The sequence below is a fragment of the Scophthalmus maximus genome, chromosome 13 (genome assembly GCF_022379125.1).
Source record: "Scophthalmus maximus strain ysfricsl-2021 chromosome 13, ASM2237912v1, whole genome shotgun sequence".
NCBI classification, from domain to species: Eukaryota; Metazoa; Chordata; class Actinopteri; order Pleuronectiformes; family Scophthalmidae; genus Scophthalmus; species Scophthalmus maximus.
Window position 1 is genome coordinate 18512835 of NC_061527.1, and position 19209 is coordinate 18532043.

The window sequence follows — 19209 nt, forward strand, 5'->3', positions numbered from 1 at the left end:
GAACTTGGCCTCACTCCGACAACAACAGGACATTAGCGTCTCTTTTCACCAGGTACAACAGCCCGTCGCTTGACAGTACTGCAAGGGATTGAAAAGATCTCATTATATACCCATATATTAACCCTTGTGTAGTTCACACCGAAGAGACAAAAACACTACCTTTGTGTTCAGCGTCTGTAGTGTAGCTGCCTCAGGGTGTTCTCCATCTGCACCATCTGTCTCAGTTCTGAGCATTGCAAAGTAAGCAGGCAAAGCACAGAGACAAACTGCATTTACAAAATGTTAGGAATTATAGTAAACTTGAATAAAGGTTAAGTCTGTTACTGTTTGACTTAAAAGATACATTTTCATTCAGTTCAGTTTCTTTTTTCTTACAAGTGCAGCGTAGGGGATAAGTTTCCACTGGATTACACCACGTCCGTCTCGTCTCCAGTTTGGGAGTCGGATGCAGGCCTGAGCGCCACTGCCACTTAAAAAATGAATCTGGTACTGAAAGCATTTGATCAGATCACACTTTATTTTCAGATTCCTCTGAAATTTGTCTTTTCGAGCCTACCTAACATAAATGGTAAAAACATACATGAATACACAGTGTTTTATTTAGGTTTGCAATAAAATATTATAATGCTCAATGTGGAGGCAAAACAACAAAAAATTCAGTATTTTCTACAACTTGTGACGTAAACACCCCCAAACAACTATGTTTAGTTTGTTTGACAGATTGTATGATACAAAATTTTTATATTTTCAGCAAAAATATTAGTTGACCTTCACTCTACACAAAACTCAATTCTATATATACGTATATGTTATGGTGCACGGTGAATAACAGACACAGGCCTCAGTGGACAGAACCATAAAAACAATCAAAACATGTGACAGTCAGTTATTCACGACAGTAAGTGTAATAGTGATATAGAAAACATACTTTGTGTTTTTTAAGTACTTGGCACACCTCCTTCGAGGTGGCAAAATGCATCAGGAGAAGAGACCGACACATGTTAACATAACATGAATTGAACTGTTGCTTTTTGTGAGATTTCTCGAGGAAAAGTGGATTATACGACGAGGTCACTGACGGTTTGTGTGAAGTATATACACATATATCAGAATGCTTTTTAAAGCAGACTGCTGTACATTAAAACGCCTGTGCATCAGCACCTCTCCACTATAAATACAAATGCAAAACATTAAAGGGTCATATAACTTTACATTTCAGAAATTCTAAATTCTTTTGCAGTTGTACCATTATATAGTCGATTAAGGCCACACAGTTTAAGTATACTGATCGTATATTGCTTGGGGTAACGGTAGCTTTTCCATTAATAAAACATTTGATGCAGCTCTGCACAGAGGACACGGTACAGTGGAAATTTCTCTGTGCAGAAGATGTCCATTAGTAAATGTCTGGAAGCTGGCTGTATTTCCTGTCCCAGTATCCAGCAGAAAAGAGCCAGTCCTGGGAGCTGTTGTGAGGGTTTTGGCCTTGTTGAAACCACCTGAAAACACAGCGCGCGCAGACACACGGACACACGGACACACACACACACACACACACACACACACACACACACACACACACACACACACACACACACAGGCTTTCAGTGACACAAGCCACAAAATCAGAACTCAAACAAATAAGAGAAAGTGAGGAGGGACGGTCAGGCATGCTTCATCGCAAGGTTAATCATCTGCATGGTGGTTGACAGTTTTGGTTGTTTGCTTTTGACTAAAAGGAATCTAGTGTTGTTATATCGCTGGCGCACGGAAGCAAGGAGGGAAATTCTTCGGGGGGAGGACTCCTGTAGTGTTTGAGTAATTCCATATAGTGCCAGTGAGTGGAGCTGTCACACTGGTGGGATGGAGAGCAGATTAAACACAACTGTCTCTAAACTGTGATTCATTATCATGTGATTGTCAGTTGTATCTAAACCAAATGGCAACACACCGTGACGTCACCCGTTGGTTTGTGAACTGCTGTATTTTGACCAGCGCCATGTTGTTTTTTTGGAACTAGATATAGAATTGGGGGTGGGTCTGACTGGTCTCCACTAGGCGCCCATTTACTCTAAATGAGACCATAATTTACAAAATGATCATTGTACTGTATTGAAGAAGATTTGAAACTAGAGATTGAAATTATAAACTCCACAGGACAATGTTTACTGACGTTATAAATTAAGTGAGACGTAGGGTCATTGTCTCTAAAGACTTCTATAGAAACGGATTTCTATTTGCGACCAGTGAGTCGCCCTCTGCTGGTGATTCCTGAGAATACAGTTTTCAAGCACTTCCACATAGGCCTCAATTTCCAGACCAGGTGTCTAAATTTATTCTTATATAGTGTCTATGATCTACACAGAAAGCAGGAGAGGAAGAAGGAAGGTGGTTGGGAAATGGTGAGACTGCAAGGTCACTTCATCCCACATTTCAGGCACATCAGTGAAACAACAAGCTGCTCTAACCTTGGGCCCAGGCCAGGACTCCTACAGCGAGGATGCACCAGAAAAACAAGACGGGTGAAGAGAAAATCGAGATTTAGTTCAAGCGTTTTCAATGAAGTATGAAATGGTACAGAAAAAGATTGCAGCATTAAGGACAGCAACTAGATGCAGCCACAGTGAAAAATGCAAATAAAGTTTATGTAAATTACAAGAATGCCAGAGTCGAATACAACGTTCACGCTTTCATTTTCTCATCAAGAAACAACTTGACATTTTGGGAAATGCAGGTGTTTATTTTCTTGCGAACCTCCGAAGCTCTCTAATATTTTATATCTCGTTTTGAGATTGCCCAAAAATTGAGCAATGAAAAACAACGAACCCTTTTCAGGTCTGGTTGTAGCTTCATATTTAGCAGAAGGCAATGAGGGGGGATATATTCTCATCTTATCCTCAATTATGTGCATTTCCTAAAAATCCTCAACTACTCTTTTAAAGACAGAAACTAGACTTAGTCACGATAAAGTAAATGTTGTAACTTACATTTTATGTAAACGTTAGTTCAGCTTAGCAACATTTATCAAGGGATAACCGGAGCTGACACTGTTCACCCTTTATTAAAATGAAATATCAGTTTTGTGGACACGAATGGAGGCTGTGTTATAATATTAGTTGGAATTGGTTTGTCCTTTTAGTAAAAAAGAATATATTTATGGTCACACTTCAGCTGACGCATAATTAAGGGCGGACAACTGTTCTGTTGGACACTTTCTCTAACCGCCTCACCTTGTTTTCCACTCTTCGTCAGATTTGGAGCGGCTTTTGCGATGAGCTCTCTGTTTTTCCTCAAGCCTCTTCTTCTCCTCACTGGCGAGATCTATGTGGCAATAATAATAATGACAACAACAGTATTCAGATTACAGTGAGAGTATTATTTCATTTTCAGTTCCAGCACGCCGTTAACAATTATTACCGATGTCACCGTTCTCCATGGCTCGTATGTCCGGTCTCAGCCGGCAGTCTGTCCGAGGAATGACTCCCTCCATCTCCTTACGCAGCTCGTTCAGCTGCATTGCGAAGGACGTGAAGCTGTACATCTGGTATTAAATGAAATTGAACATGTTAATACATTACGCTTGATTTTGAGACAACACTCTTGAAGATGATTATATGTATATATATATATATATATATATATATATATATATATTAATCAGTCAGACCTGGGCAGAGTTGGCTGGTCTGGGTGCGATTCTCCACAGCAGCTGGCTGCCAGGAATCACTTCCACAGTGTCTGCAGCAGGTGAAGGAGCTCCCTCCTGACCCTCACTGCAGCCCTGCAAACAGAAATGACAATGTACTGACATACATATTGATTAAGTTCACTGTATTATTATTTATTGATAAAATAATGTTACATATGGATGCTAGTAAATATCTTCGGATATTATCTTTTTATTCGACTCAAATGCTGTTGGCACCGGATATTGTTCATCAACTCAATCATCAAATAACTTTAATCACAGACCGGAGCACTTCCCTACCGTTGAGGGGGAAATGGTTCTTACCGCTTTGCTGCCCTTTTTCTCTTCTGACCCCTTCTTGCCATTTTTCTTGTGCGCTTCGAAGGCAGCAGGGTCCACAACGTACAGACACTCTGTCCACTTCCCATAAAGAGCACAAAGCTTCTTTTTGCTGTGAGAAAACAAACAAACAAACACTAGATAATGACTTCCATCAGTTTTAGCCTCAGAAATGCCGACAGAAACCTCCAAGCAAACAAAAACTCTTCAAAATCGGCACTTTGATGTGTGAAATGTATGAAAAATGACACAAGCCCATTCAAAGAGCAGTACAAAAGCCAGCTTCACAGGCTGAGTAAACACACACACACTTGTCTTATGTCTTGTGTTATCAACATCTGCTGTTGCTACATAATTCATGTTGCATATATATTATTTTGTCTTCCCGTGGTTATGCACGCGGCTCGTGACCAGTCATTCCTGCTGAGTCATTGGCTCTGTTGTGTTAGAAACTGCTCGTCCTTCGTCTTTGATTGAACCGTCTGCTCTTCTGTTTTTCGCTTCGTGCATCTGCTTCATTGACACAGTAGCTGCCGTCTCCATTATTTGTCTTTTTATTTTCGTTTTCCACTAAAGCCTGATGTCCTTCAAGAGATGGTTTGGATGGAAATTAACTATTAATGGGTGAATTGTTAATTAAAATTGCATGTTGATTTTATTTTATAATGGGCTCTGATGAGCTCAGTGTGGTGACCTCAGTCAACCAATCCAGTGTGTGATGAATTAAGGGTTATAACTAATGATAAGTCACATATAACACGAGAAGTCGTTGGTACAAAGACAACAAAAAAGACTACTACTGACCAGTGTGTGGTTAAAAGACTCATTTGATGAATGGCTCTCTGAACATCATGCATTATTGAAGGCTGTACCTTTTGTCCAGAATATATCCTTCAACCTTGTGCAGTTCTTTTCCAAAAAGGCCACAAGGTTTGAAATTCAGGAAGCACCTTTCTCCAGTTCTGGGTGAAAAGAGAAATAAAACAGCGTGTTTTCCATTTCGCTGCCTGCTGAGTCACAACACTCATCTGCTCGGTCTCTTTGCATCCTTCACTTCCTCAAAATATTTCTATGGGGTTTATCCAACTTGTTCCAAATGTTTGAACGAAAGATGAGTATTATGCACAATAGATAGAGTATGCGCAAACAAATTAGTTCATCGGTTGTAGAGTTCGCGTCCTCGTACCTGTGGTTGATCACCTCCACATTCCCGTACTGCTCGATCCACAGCTGACCCACAATGATGTTGTGAACACAACACGTTGGATTTGTCCATGTGTAGGCCTCATTGTGCCTAGAGAGCAAAACGGCAACTTACGGAGAGTGCACACGTCTAAAAAGTTAATGTGTGATAAAGTCTACAGACCACTTATACAGAAGTAGTCAGTCAGAAATTTGTTCGTCAGCGAGAAGTTCTTACTTGGGCAGCTCCAGCGTGATGGCGCCTTTTGGCTCAGCTTCCACACTCTTGCCCCAGAACTTGAGTTTGGGGTAGATGGATCCATGAAACACAAAGTCCTGTTTCAGACCCTCAGCGTGGAAGGCGCTGACTGGTGGGTGGTGGCTCACCTGCTCCGATATGAGCCTGAAACCCAGATCCTCTCTAGGAGACCATGGGAGACAGAGGATCACAGCGTGTCTGGTTAAGTTCAGCTTATGTACGTAAGCATGCGATCAGTACATATTACATTACATTCATTTAGCTGACGCTTTTGTCCAAAGCGACTTACAATCAAGTGCATTCAACCGTGAAGACAAGTGCAACAACTAGTACATATACATTTAGCAAACAGGCAAAAACTGCTTCAAGTGCTCCATTTTAGAATATATATATATATATATATATATATATATATATATATATATATATATATATATATATATACACATATTATATAGTGTAGAACATGATCTGTTTAATCCCTCTTACCTGACCAGTTCATAAGTTTCTCCCAGCAGGGGGTTGAACGGTTTACCTGTCCGTTCCCACTGGGAGGCCACAGCGGACACCGCAAACGAAGCCACACACTGCCAACAGAAAGAGAAACATAATATCACACACACACACACACACACACACACACGCACGCACGCACGCACGCACGCACAAACACACTCACTCGCACTTACGAGCAAAGGGATAATGCAGATAAGATATTGATCTATTTGACACAATTGGAGTCATTTGCACATGATTTTTCCAGGATGTCACAGACTGTGCTACCTTCATTCGCTCAATAGAGTCTGAGGAGGCGCTGGCCTGGTGAATGAGGTACGTGTGCTCCATGTACTCTGTCAGACGCTGCAGAAAGCTGAGCGGCTCGTTGAAAATCACCGGCATTGTGATCTTGGAGAGTTCCTGAAAGACGCGTGAAGAGCAAAAAGGAGCGACAACGTTCCTTTATAGAGGAAAAATAAAGTCCCTTCACAAAGCAATCCTTAAAATTTTTTAATACTCATGTACAACGCTGAGTAAATGTCAATGCAGTGTTGTATCTATTGTTTTCTTCTCTGGTGCAAAAAGAAACGAAAGATTTTGAAATATTATTTAAACAAACAGATTAATGAGCATAATAGGCTTTAGACATTCTATGTGGATGAGGATTATGGTTTCTGAACTATTTTAACCCCTTTTCTAGAAATACATAAACTGATTTGAGGGCAAAGTTTAACACTGAAATACCATAAACTCTGCCTTTACTATGCCAAATAAAAACATGTTTAATAATATAATAATAATAAGCTTCATTTATATAGCACCTTTAAAAACAGGGTTTACGAAGTGCTTTGACAGACAAAGCAGACATCCTGTATACTCTCAAAATGCATTTACACTAATAAAACACATGAGAAATAGAAGGAATGAGGGGACAACATCGCGCAAAAGCAGTAAACACAAACAAAGATATTGAGAACAACAAAGACAGGTCGTATATCCTCACCATTCCAATGCAGTTCCTCAGGATACTCCAAATGCTGAAGTCATTTCTTGAAAACATTGGTGCAGGTAAGCTGGCCCTAAAATAACACACACACACACACACACACACACACACACACACACACACACATTAACACAGTTGTATTTGTGCTATTGCTCTAAAAAAAACATTTTCATTAGATAAATATACCAGACATATAATGGTCTTGAGTGTCATTTCTTATTCAAGTGAATATAGTCAACACGTATTGTGTGGATACTGGAGCGAAGCCCAGAGAGACATTCGACGCAGGTAAAAAAGGTGGTTGGCAGACTTGGCATCATTACTCAGTAGCAGGATTATTCAGTTGCACTTATTTTCTATGTCAGTGCAAGGTTAAACTGCCGTAAAAGAGTTTGGATAAGAATCACACAAATACAATATACAGGGTAAAAATGACATGAGGGATACACACAGTGACTTAAATTCAAATGCCCTTCTAATCTGCATGAGGGATTGGCCAACAAGGGATCATACTGCAGACCGATTACTGCATTACACTGTGACCTTATCAATATTTAACAGCTCCAAAACAGAGCTCCGTTCTTTCAATCCAACTTTTTTTTCCTGCCTTAAATTATTCACGGTATGATGAGGACAAACCCGAGGTAGGAAATTAAAAAAAAATATCACTGCTCGTTGGGAAACGTAAGAGCCTGATACTACAATTTAAAACTATCACAGCAAGAAAAATATGGTACAGTAAAAGTGGAAATTTGACAAGCCAGGCCCCTTTTTGAGTTTGTTGATCTTTGATGAGAGGTGGATGAAAACACAGGGGCTCAGCAGCCAATAGGAAACTGTGTGGGCATACAGCACCGCTGACCTATGCTCTGTGATCCCATTGGGTTGAGTCTTGTCTTTGTCGCTATGGTGATCCTCCTGCAACATGCTGGTGGGGCTGCCACAAGGGCTGCTTAACATGACAGAGCCTTCGTCCTCCTCTTCGTCCTCGTCAAAGGAATGGCTGGCCACCGTCTCAAAGCCACTCAGGGAGATCTCCGAGTCCGATTCTGACAGGGACGAGCACACGGACATGATTCAGTGTGAACACAAAATGTATTTAATGACTGATTACACATAAAAAAAGTGGCAAAAGCAAAGGTTTTCTGAGCAAATGCAGGTCTCGGGTATAATAAAATTATCAAGAAAGGAGTATGATAAAATGAACTTACTGCCGTACCTGTGGATATCTTCTATAGTTTGACAGTGTCAACGCATGCATGATAGATAATTAGGGAAAGACAGAAAAACCAGCCAGGTCAATATGTCGGTTTTAGTTTCTTGCAAATATATAAAGATATCTGTATTGTGTAGGCGCATTACCAACAAGATTCTGCAGTATGGAGATCACAAAAAATAAAGGGTTGTTTAAAAACAGTGTCACCTTTACACGGAGAGTTATTCTTTCAACTGTAAGATGTTCCTCTTAACATACAACAATTTGTTTTGGAAATCAGGTTTGAAAAAGTTGATTTTTACGACACCAGTTATTCTTTTTGAGTATCAGTGTAACATAGTGCTTGTGCTAGCAAGGGTTTGAAGCGAGCCGTTCAGAGTTATCTTATCTATAAATTATCATTCACACACACACACACACACACACACACACACACACACACAAAAAAAGAGAAATTCACAATAACGCACAGCAACAACGAATGCAGATCTCCCATGCAGCTCTATGGACATATTGTGAGTTGGCATTTCATTTTTTTGTGGCTCGGCCACAGTCAAATGTTCATGACATGAGTGATAAAGTCCAGTTACAACCATAGACTATAAAAAAAGGGAGTAGTCAACGGGGCGGAAAATGAAGCCAACGCAGAAGTGCCTGAAACTTGCATTCTCTGGAATCACCAGCAGAGGGCGACTCGCTGCTTGCAAAAGAAGTCCGCTTCTATAGAGGTCTATGATAAAATTGACTCTACTTCTTACTTCATTTATAACGTCAGTAAACATTTTCCTGAGGAGTTTATGGTCTGAATCACTAGTTTCAAGTACCGTGCAGTGGACGAGCTCGTTTCAGCATTCACATATTCATGTTAACATCTGTGGAACTTGTGTCAAGAAATTAGCATTGAATAAGATACGCTTTTGTCTTTACTGATGAGGTTTGAATATGTAGAACTAAAAACAAGCGTTAACTCCAGTAAGTGCAAACGTTTACAATTCTGTAAAAAAAATTCTCTAGCATCACTCAACCCCTAACCCTCCCCCCCCCCTTTTTTTTACACCATGCAGGTTTTTCCATATCAAAAACAAGCATTAACATGAAAATCCTTCTTTCAACACCACGAGGCAACCCTGGAGCTTACATCACACTTGATGAGTGGCAGACATACCAAAGACATTCCCCCAAGGAAAAAATGTATTCCAGGAGTCCTACAGGTGAATGATAGAGCGGTGAGTGTGAGCGGGAGCTCGTCACACAGTCTCCTCCCTCTCCGGAGAGCGTTCGGCCACTTGTCAACTCACCAGACAAGGCGTCGTGGAACTCATCCTCGCTGAGGGCACTCCGCGGTGAAGATCCCTTGACGACGGATTGCTCAAGTTCGTGGTGCTCCGTGGCCAGAGTCTGCAGCGCCTCGGAGAGGATCTTATTCTTCTCTACCTCCTGCTCCAATTTCAGACTGCGCACCTGAGCTCACCGGAGACACACACACACACACACACACAACACACACAAACACACACACAAAGACTAATCACTCATACAAACATAAACCAAGATGAATATATTTGATGACTGATAACAACTTGGGTTATCTAATGAAATGTCATTAACAGAAGACGACTGCAGCCTCACTAGTCGAGCTGCGCTGGCAGCGGCTGGGCAAATAAACAGCGTGTTGACTGCAATGATCCTCCTGTCTGCACTGTCCTCTCATTATCAGACCCACAGAGAGAGAGAAAGAGGGGGGGGGGGGGGGGGGGTTGGGGGGGGCTTTGACGGAGGGGAGAGGTAGAGCCATGTTTATTTGTAACGGGGTACAGCTGCCATGACGCTGCCATCTCAAATGGCCCGCCGGCGAACCTGATTCCCATGGAGGAAAGGGGATCAAATGACTGGTAACTGACTCAGATTTAAACCATTAACCAAACGTCCCTCCTACAGAAGGCATTAGAGTTGATAACATGGAGATGTGCCCATTTATCGGCTGCACCTGTCTCAGAAATAGCACTTTCATTGCTTCCTTTGATGCAAAGTAAGACACCACTAAAGAGGCAGTGTTTTACCGTGCAAGAAACAAAGTAGGGAAAGTTTATGGTAACTTTTAATCCACAAGATGGTAACCATGACCACGGCAGGCAAGATGAAGTGTGGAGAAAGTGCTACATGACGACTGAAGATCACTTGCCATTGTTGCACTATAACTTGAACGAGTAAATGCTGCTGCTTGACCCCGATATTTATTAAATATTAATTTATAATAATTTATTTAAAATAAATAGTGTGAATTCTATTTAATTTTATCTTATTTTATTCTATATTCTTTTTCTAATTCTGTGTATATATGTTGACTGCTAAATGCACCTTAATAACACCCCAAAAAATTCCTCATATGTAACCTGTTACTTACCTGGCAATAAAACTGATTCTGATTCTGATAAAACTGATTCCGGGTTTATACACAGTCTACGTGCTTGACCCCTCCACAGGTGGTGCTCAAGAGCAAGGCAGCGCCGCAGGAGCTGGAAGTGACTCAGAACCGGCTGCGCTGCTCAATTCAGACCGTGCACCATCTCGCACAGGCCGAGATATACTGTACAAGTTTGAGTTATTCCTATAGAAAGCCCAGGCTCATTCACGGTGAGATTCTGCGAGTCTTTTATCGTGCGCCCTGCCTCTGCGGATCACAGTTCAAAAGGCCGCGCAGCTGAGCGATTGAGGCCCCTGGCCAGGTGTAAGCCCTGAAAGCACCGGACTCTCTGCTTCACTGGGAACATTCAAATGGTTCTGGCAGCGTCTGTGTCACACCAGCGGCGCAGTCTCCCCCAAAGACGCGTCGCTGCCATCTCCTTTTCTGAGATGAAGCAGCGTTGTGCGAGTGTGAAGAGAAAAAAATGAGAGAGGTCGAGTAAACCGCAATCACCCAGAGATTTTTAATAATTCAGGTTCAATTCATTCAATTCTTTGGTTTTGGTATAGTCTATGTAAAGATGCAAATTTTCCGGTTTTAGATGCAGAAGATAACAAGCGTCGTGCAGAATAGCATGTAAAAAAAGGACTGATTCCGTGCATTATAATGTGAGGGTAGACACGTCTCGATTTACACATCCAACAATTCAAGTGTGCATTTGGCAGTGCGTTCAATCGCCGCGGTGCATCAAAAGCAGCAGCTGTACTACTTAAAAACAGGGAGGCAACAGTGACTAATTATCATTCTGATGTGACGTCCAGATGGAAATCTGGTTTAGAAAAAAGGCCCCAAACCCTCTCACTTTTAGATCTTCACTATTGGCAAACTATAATTTGGTGTAATAGCCTTCAAAGATTGAGATTATAGGTTATAAGGATTGTGATGAAAATAAATAATGGCCACTTTAATCTACACTGTAAATTTCACGCATCGTCAGTGATCGTGTTGCACATACACTCTGAGCATTAGTGCTGCATGATATGAAGATGAACAACGGAGGGACAAGAAAAATGTATCTACTGTCAGAGATTTTCACACAGCGTGAACATATTGTGATAGTTTCCCCTTCAAAGACCATTCTGAACAATGTTGAAAAAAATCTGAGGAAGCATCCTATTTATCACAGTATGAACAATCTGCAATTTCTTTAAAGGTCAGTTCACTTAAATCGTGTTATTTTGTAAACTAAACAAATTATTTTAAATGTAGTCGAAAATTCATTTTGAGCTTAATTTTACTGTGTTGGCAACAAAAGATTTAAAGCTGAAAATTTCCAAATATGGGAACTTAAAATCAAAACCCCCCAAACAAGATATTTCTTTCTGATTTGACTGAACTCACATAATGAACCTGTGTTATTGCTTAGGGCTGTGGGGAGTAAATACCGACGGGCGTTCAAACAAAGACACAAATCTGAAGCCGACACTTACCCCTTCCTGTTTGGACAAGAGGCCGAGACAGACACTGAGACTGGAACTGGTCTCACTGGACAACTTGCAGATTTCTTGCATCTTTTGCAGTACGGCAGCTGGAAAGCCTGAGGGGTTAATCACAAAAACACACAAAGTAGTGACTGAAATAAATAAAGACATTAATTTATTAGAAAGATATTCAGGCTGCAACAAAAAAAAAAGCCAACGACAGAAACAGATGGTGAAGACTTTCAATGTGTATGTGCGCATATACAGTATATGTTAAAAACAATAACAACATAATTGATAATGAAATAACAGGTTTTACTTTCTGCTAGTGCGTCATATTTCACCATGGACAGGAAGGCTGCCACCTCTTTCTCCAGCTTCTTCTGGCTGGACTCCGCTGTCTGGTTTCAGAGAGACGAGACATGGATATGCAAATGAGCTAAAGTGGAGCAAGGTGGGTTGACGGGTGGCGGTGGGGGGGGGGGGGGGGGGGGGGGGTTGTATTTCAGAAAAATGCACAACGTATCATTATGATGTGTTATGACATGCTAATTATTTGACACCTGTAGTGAGTCTGTTAACTCCCCAAGTGAGATCACTTCCTCCTCCTCCTCTTCCTCGCTGCCCTGCTCTTGGGAGCAGTAGTGTGTGCTGTAAGCCGAGTGCTCCTCCATTGCACCCAGCCACGCCTGCAAAACAAGTATGTTCCTCATGAAAAGGGAAGTCGGGGAGTGGTTGTGAGATAAACAAGGTTGAGCGTTTTCAAATACAACATGGCAAAACTTTCCAAAATATCTCCATCATTAGTCAAGTTATCTCAGATTACAAGTTCAGATGTTGTTCTTAGTTCCTGTTTAGTTCCTCTCCAGTAGTCACAGTAGACAACACAATTCTTTGTGTATTTAACCTTAGCAAGCCAAATGGGGTAGCATGGTACCTAATGGTACAAATCAGCTTTTCACCATGTTCAGGCACAATAAAGTGACTTTGTGTTGTTGTTAAAATCGTCAGTAAAAAAATGTATGTTCTATGCTTCGTCAGAGATCCTGACTGGATCTCCTGTGCTCATTCGGAGCAGCGATTAGTGCTTCACGGGTGGAATCTTCCAGAAAAAAATCAGAGAATGACTTTGGAGTCTTTACTTTATATGTCATATCCTGGGGCCATTAATACATGAGTTGTGAAAGAAGCTCAAAGGGAGGATTCTCCCAGAGGGAAAAATAAAAAACGTACTTTTCTCGTTGCCTCCGGGTCGCTTTGAGGCGACACCTTGAAGTGATGCACACTGTCATCAAAGCACTTGAGGGTGAAAAAGCAGTTATCTTTGGCTCGGATCTGGAAATGAGAATATCAAAAATAACTTCTTATGAAAAAAGTTACACGCGGAAATTCAATACGGCATTTTGTGCAGTTTGTAAATGTTGATTTACCAAACAGTGGGCATGTGTCAAGGACTTGCAGCCTTGCCTTCTGACATTAGACGCTGCATCTGACCTTTACATGAGAGGGAAAGAAAAGTGTTGCTGAGTTCCTTTGCTTTTGCCTTTTCTTTTCTCTTTGTGTTGACAAATGACAAGGTTTCGACAGAAGTATTAACGACAAAACCTTTTTATTTTTAACCCATTTATCTCTCACCTCCAGCGCCTTTCAAATCAATAGTGCGCAGCGCTTCCATTTATCTATTGTGGAGAACTTTCCACATCTCTGATTCAAGGAGCACAGACAAGGTGAGAGATGGCACCTACTGTTTTGAGTACCAGGATAAAACCCCATCCTGAAGGACGACCCAGTAGGAGCGCCAGCCAAAAAATCTGGAGCTCTGCAGGATGACGCACAGGAGAACAATCAGCAGTTTGATTTTCAGTGATTTCTGTTATTGGTTTTAATGGTGGCTGAGAGCGAGCACAGCAACTAGAGAGGAAACCGCACATTGGAAATGGGTTCGTGAATCTGACAAATACATACGCTGTATTTAGAAACACATTGGAAATGCTTGAAACAATTCACACACAAGCTTTGTCTAGGTTTGCTCTTTCACTGATTAGCTCAGCAGGTAGTAAAATTGAAGTCAATTTTCTGGGTTCCCCAATTTCTCTAATCACGTTAATTTGGAAGCGTCCATAATTAACTGTTTCTGTCTTTTAAATAGCAAGAACATCAACAACCAAGTGGTAATTACAACTGAGACTATTTTCAGCTAAAACACAGTTGGTGTGCTTGTATCTCTGGCATCAGGATGGAATAAATGGGATTGAGTAGAAATTAACTGGCCGCGTTTATTGTAATGAGGGAATGTCACCTAGTGAGATGCTCTGCTCTGTTGCAGAGAGGAATATACTTTCAAATAACACTAGCAGGATACAGTATGAGTTCATTTTGGTTTGGTATCTTTATTAAAACCGCTTTAATCAGTGTGTCTCCATTCAAAATGGATCACATGACTACTTGTGCTGCATGTGTAAAGCGTTGTTGACGGAGCATTTCAGCGTCTTTTAGCTCATTGTTTTGGTTTTCCATTTTGCAAGTTAACAGCCACTTTTCACTTCCACCACAGTGTCCCATTGTTTTTTTGTTTTGGTCCACAGCAGGGAGCTGGTTTTGGTAGACTGACAAGGTCTGGAGCTAGTGGTCAACATAATGGATCATTAAGCTTTTAAATATGGTGGAGACCAAAAATGGAGCAAAAAGCAGAGTGAATATTGGATTTACGTTTGCCAAATTGACAAAAACATGACATGTAGCCTTTGTTCTCTGGATAATTGGAAGAGTGTTCGGTCCCAGCGCCCACTGCTAGCCAATAACAATAAATACTGCCTTTGTTAGGTTTTAACTAACTTTTTCTAAAATGAAACATACCCATCATATACATACTTCATCATAAAAGCAAATAACTACGGGTCTTTTCAAGAGCATACATTTTGTCATATTTAATGTTTTCCGATCGCCTAAAGAAAAAAAGATTTCCTCTGCTTTACCTTCCACAGGAGTCCCTCATACTTCTTGACGAGGCGGGTTGTGCCCTGCAATGCAATGCACAGACCAGAGGGAAGAAGGAAGTTAAAAAAAACAAATCAAAAAACAAATCAAAGCAACTTTAGGAAGCAGACTAGCAGCTCGCCACTTACCCGATGAACGCTGCCCTCGAGGACCTGCTTCATTGCTGTATCGCTGGCAAGGTCAAACACTGTCTGGCCTGTGAGTTATGGACATGCAGGACAAGCAGAGGAAAGGTGCCTCTTTACCGAATGATATTTTGAGACTTGTGAGAACCGTTATACACATCAGGGAGTCCACCACATGTAAACCTGCCCCAGCTTGTGCCTTTTACATAATCACTGTCATTAGAATTTTGCATTGATGGTAACGTTCAAGTCACAGGAATGACTGACTTTTTGAGTCCTGCCGCAATTAGAAGACTAACAATCTGTTAATCGTACGTGCTCTACCTGTAATGAATCTTCAGAAAAATATGGGGCTCAAATTATTTTGTTTAAATTTCTAATAGAGGCATCATTACACCTTTCCTACAGCAGCTGAGCACTGCAGTATTTGTTGGGAACAGTTTTCAGCCACAGATGATTACAAACACTACTGAATATTCACAGCAGCACGTGTGGTTGAGTCAAAATAATCTACAGTATACAGTATCTGCTCATAGCAATGAAAGAACAGGTCACTCAGTGTGACAGTGGGTGTTTTAATAGTGTATGCACGGCAATGGAGCTCCACAGCACTAAAGAATAGACATGTCGGGTGCTGGCTAGACAGACAATAGTGGTTATTAAAGTCCATTCATTGTTGGTTTTGGTCTTTTCATAGGAGAAGTAAGGAACCATGCCACCCTGATCCTTTACAGTCGTGAGTCATTTATAACTGCCAACTCTCACTGATGGTTCTTACCTTTCTTGTTCTTGATGTTGGGGCCGGCCCCGTTCTTGAGCAGCTTCAGGGCACACTGCCTCTGGCCCCGATAGGCCGCACAGTGCAGCGGAGTGTTACCCAGCAGATCTGAGCAGTTGATGTCTGGAGGCTTCTTCCTGCTGAGCTACAGCGAACACACGGAGGATAAAACCCCCCCCAGATGTCAGACCCAAGTATCATGCAGGACTTAATAATTCTGGAAAGAACTGAAGCATGACTCTTAAATTTCTCACATTGTGACCACACGCTGGCCTCCCAAAGCGTCTTTGCCACGTGCGTTTGAAGAGTATTTTTTTTCCCAAAGCTTTTCATAACAAGGGTTTCACTGACGGTCAAAGGGCGTAGCTGACTCTAGACTTGACGTGACTTTTGAAAATGCAAAGATATTTGAGGGCATAACTGAATTCAACACACAAAACTATCCAATTTGCCCATGTCGTTAACTACAGAAATGGAGATTTATTACAAGTCAAATTTTAAGATTGATGTGCATGATACCCTGGGAGTTTTAGATCCTGTACCAGTGTCTGGCCCTCACCAGCTGAGTTAGTGTTGACAGGTCTCCTTCTCGTGCAGCTTCCAAAAGTTGCTCCTCCAGTTTCCTCTCCTCTGTCCGCTCGGCCGCTGGTATCAGGACAAGGATGGTGGCGTACAGGATGAAAAAGAAAATGCACCACCTCAGAATTTACACATTATATAAACAAGTTGTATGAACGTACATCAAATAATTCAACACAAAGATTTTCAAACAGTGATTTTGTGAAATGTCTTATAAGACAACGTGTCTTTCTCACCTTCCAACATGCTCCTGATCTCTGCATTTTGAGTGACATCTTTGGGAATCTGTGCTGTCCCATTGATGACAGTAGCGCATGCATCATAGTGCAGCAGCAGCATGACAACCTCCTGATCAATACGTGATTGATTGATTGATTGATTGATTTCTCGACTGAATGGATGAATACATGCACAGAATCATACTATCGACAAAGAGATGCAAAGATTAGAATCTGAATGGAATTATGACGACACAGTGACGTACCTTTCTTCCCGTGAAGGCGGCTTTGTGCAGCGGCGAATCTCCAATATTATTGGGCAAGTTAACATCTGCCCCCGCCTGCAGAGTGTAGCAACACACTCTTAACCATGATTTAATTTCAAACTTTCAGAATGGTGTGATAGGATTTGAAATATCTATGACTACTCTACCTTGAGCAATTCCTCCACTACATCTTTGTGTCCAAAGTAACAAGCCAAGTGAAGAGGCGTCCATCCCAGGTTTGACTTACTCTTACCTGAGAGAACATTACACACTGCATCACACCAACACACTCTGATTGAAAGATTCCCCGGTGGTTATCACGTACCTTTGCAGTTGATGTTGATCCGTGTCTCCTCCTTGATCGTGGACATGAGGAGCTTCTGAATCCCAGGCAGATCTCCATTACGGGCACAGCGCAGGAACTGCTCCTCTGGCTCCAGCTCCTCCATGGACCCCTGCAGAAGAAACAAGTGTGTGTGTGTGTGTGTGTGTGTGTTGTGATGAATCAACTGAACTTGATGTCTAAAATCAGCGGACTGCCCCTTTAGAAACCCTCCACAGTGTTCAGTTTGGAGAAGTCCCCCGAGTTTAAATTGCTTAATAAGTCGTCATCCTTCATTGTTAAGGACACGTGAGGAAGAAGTCACAAGAGAAAAAAAGAGGAGTCACCAGATCTGCCTTAAAGGAAGTAAACACATCCACCTCCCCCCCATAATACAGCCTGAGTCAACATGACACTGTATATTTGCAATCAAAATGCTGGTGTGCAGAGACAAAAAAGAGAAAGCTTGCTTTAGACAGTGTTACTGTCACATGACAATGAGGAAGGAGAAGTGAACCACATTGACAAGTGATAACAGGTCGGACACTGTCACTGTGATGTCTGCAAAAACAGGTTCTGTTGTAGACCATGTGACACTAATGTTTTTTTTCTCAACCTGTCTTTCCACTCATAATCTGATCCGAGTGTTAGTGAAAAATGCCAAAAAGTCCAGACACATGCAGTGACAACGATCAGTCGGCCTGCAAAGTCTTCTTTCACGTTTCTATTGTCAATATCTAAAGTCCCTTTTGATTCGCGTTTGTATTCATTTATCACAGTTTTTAATCCAATTTCTCCTTTGACTTTTGTTTGACTTCTTTTGAAATGTCTTAGTGCCCCTACAGTTGATTGTCCAGCGACCCCTCAGATTTGTATTGGGACCCTTTGGAGGGGCCCAATCCCCTAGGCTGGGAACCACTGGACTGAAATAACAAACTATACATAAAAGAGCAGCAACAATTAAATGCTACATTTGCATTGTTACATCTGTATTCACAATCTTATTATGTGATACATAATAACACAAGAGTCTGAGGGACAGAATTAGTACTTTAACTTCTGATACTCTTAGTACATTTGCCTGATAATACCTCTGTACCTTTACAGTACATTATAAATATGAATTTTCCGTTGAGACTCAGTATTTTAACACTTTTAAGATCTAGAAACTTCTTCCACCGCTGCAAGGTTTAATGTTTGCTTTTCCAGATTCTGCAGAACAGACATGAGAGTGAACAGACTTTAAACAGTCTGGAAAAATGAATTCAACAAACATATAAATTATATTACAGAACATAATGTAATGGATAGATCAATTAGACCCACAGCTGCAGGGTGAATGTATGATGTACACTCATCTTGTAATGAGAAGAGGATTTTGCCTGAAGCAGCTGTGACCAGGGGCAACAGGCTGACAAGTCATCAGAGGACATGATGATCAGACAGTAGGAGAGACAGTAACGAGCGACACGCACGCACGCACACACACACACACACACACACACACACACACTTACTGCTTCAACAAGTCCAGTCCTCTGAGGTCAAATCCAGATCTGCTCTCTCTCGGTGGATGACATGTGATGACAGGAGCCGCTCGGAGCCTCTGGAGTTTCCTGCCGCTCCGCTGCAGCGACACGACGCATCACACCGTCACTCACATGTCACATGCACCGTGTGTGACCGACACTCAGCTGTCCGGTGCACAAGTACAGCTGTGTGTGTGTGTGTGTGTATGTGTGTTTGTGTGTGTGTAGGTGTCACTCTCTCTCTCTACCTCACATTCTCTGTGGTCTGTTTACACAAGCATCAGCTGATCTCCGCAGAGCGGAACACGCCCGGGCAAATCGC

General features: G+C 41.6%; 1 protein-coding gene across 5 annotated transcripts; it reads right to left on the minus strand.

Annotated features, from left to right (window-relative positions):
* Positions 1-498: 498 nt before the first annotated feature.
* osbpl1a (oxysterol binding protein-like 1A) lies at positions 499-19154 on the minus strand. Of its 5 annotated transcripts, XM_047336680.1 has the most exons (30): positions 19136-19154; positions 18876-18985; positions 17362-17491; positions 17204-17289; positions 17037-17111; positions 16789-16900; positions 16533-16618; positions 15974-16118; positions 15199-15266; positions 15049-15093; positions 13819-13892; positions 13504-13567; positions 13307-13408; positions 12637-12762; positions 12393-12474; positions 12083-12189; positions 9487-9649; positions 7835-8021; positions 6970-7045; positions 6252-6386; positions 5958-6055; positions 5448-5630; positions 5214-5321; positions 4900-4989; positions 4013-4139; positions 3668-3781; positions 3418-3541; positions 3231-3321; positions 2469-2489; positions 499-1499 (listed from the first exon to the last, which is right to left on the minus strand). In XM_047336680.1, the coding sequence occupies exons 3-30, from the start codon at positions 17483-17485 to the stop codon at positions 1397-1399; spliced, it is 2916 nt and encodes a 971-aa protein (XP_047192636.1). In that variant the 5' UTR covers positions 17486-17491; positions 18876-18985; positions 19136-19154; the 3' UTR covers positions 499-1396. The 5 variants fall into 5 exon arrangements, with proteins under 5 accessions (XP_047192636.1, XP_047192638.1, XP_047192637.1 ...); XM_047336682.1 differs by lacking the exon at positions 19136-19154 and having other exon boundaries at positions 16789-16837; positions 18876-19129; XM_047336681.1 differs by lacking the exons at positions 2469-2489; positions 19136-19154 and having other exon boundaries at positions 18876-19129.
* Positions 19155-19209: the final 55 nt, after the last annotated feature.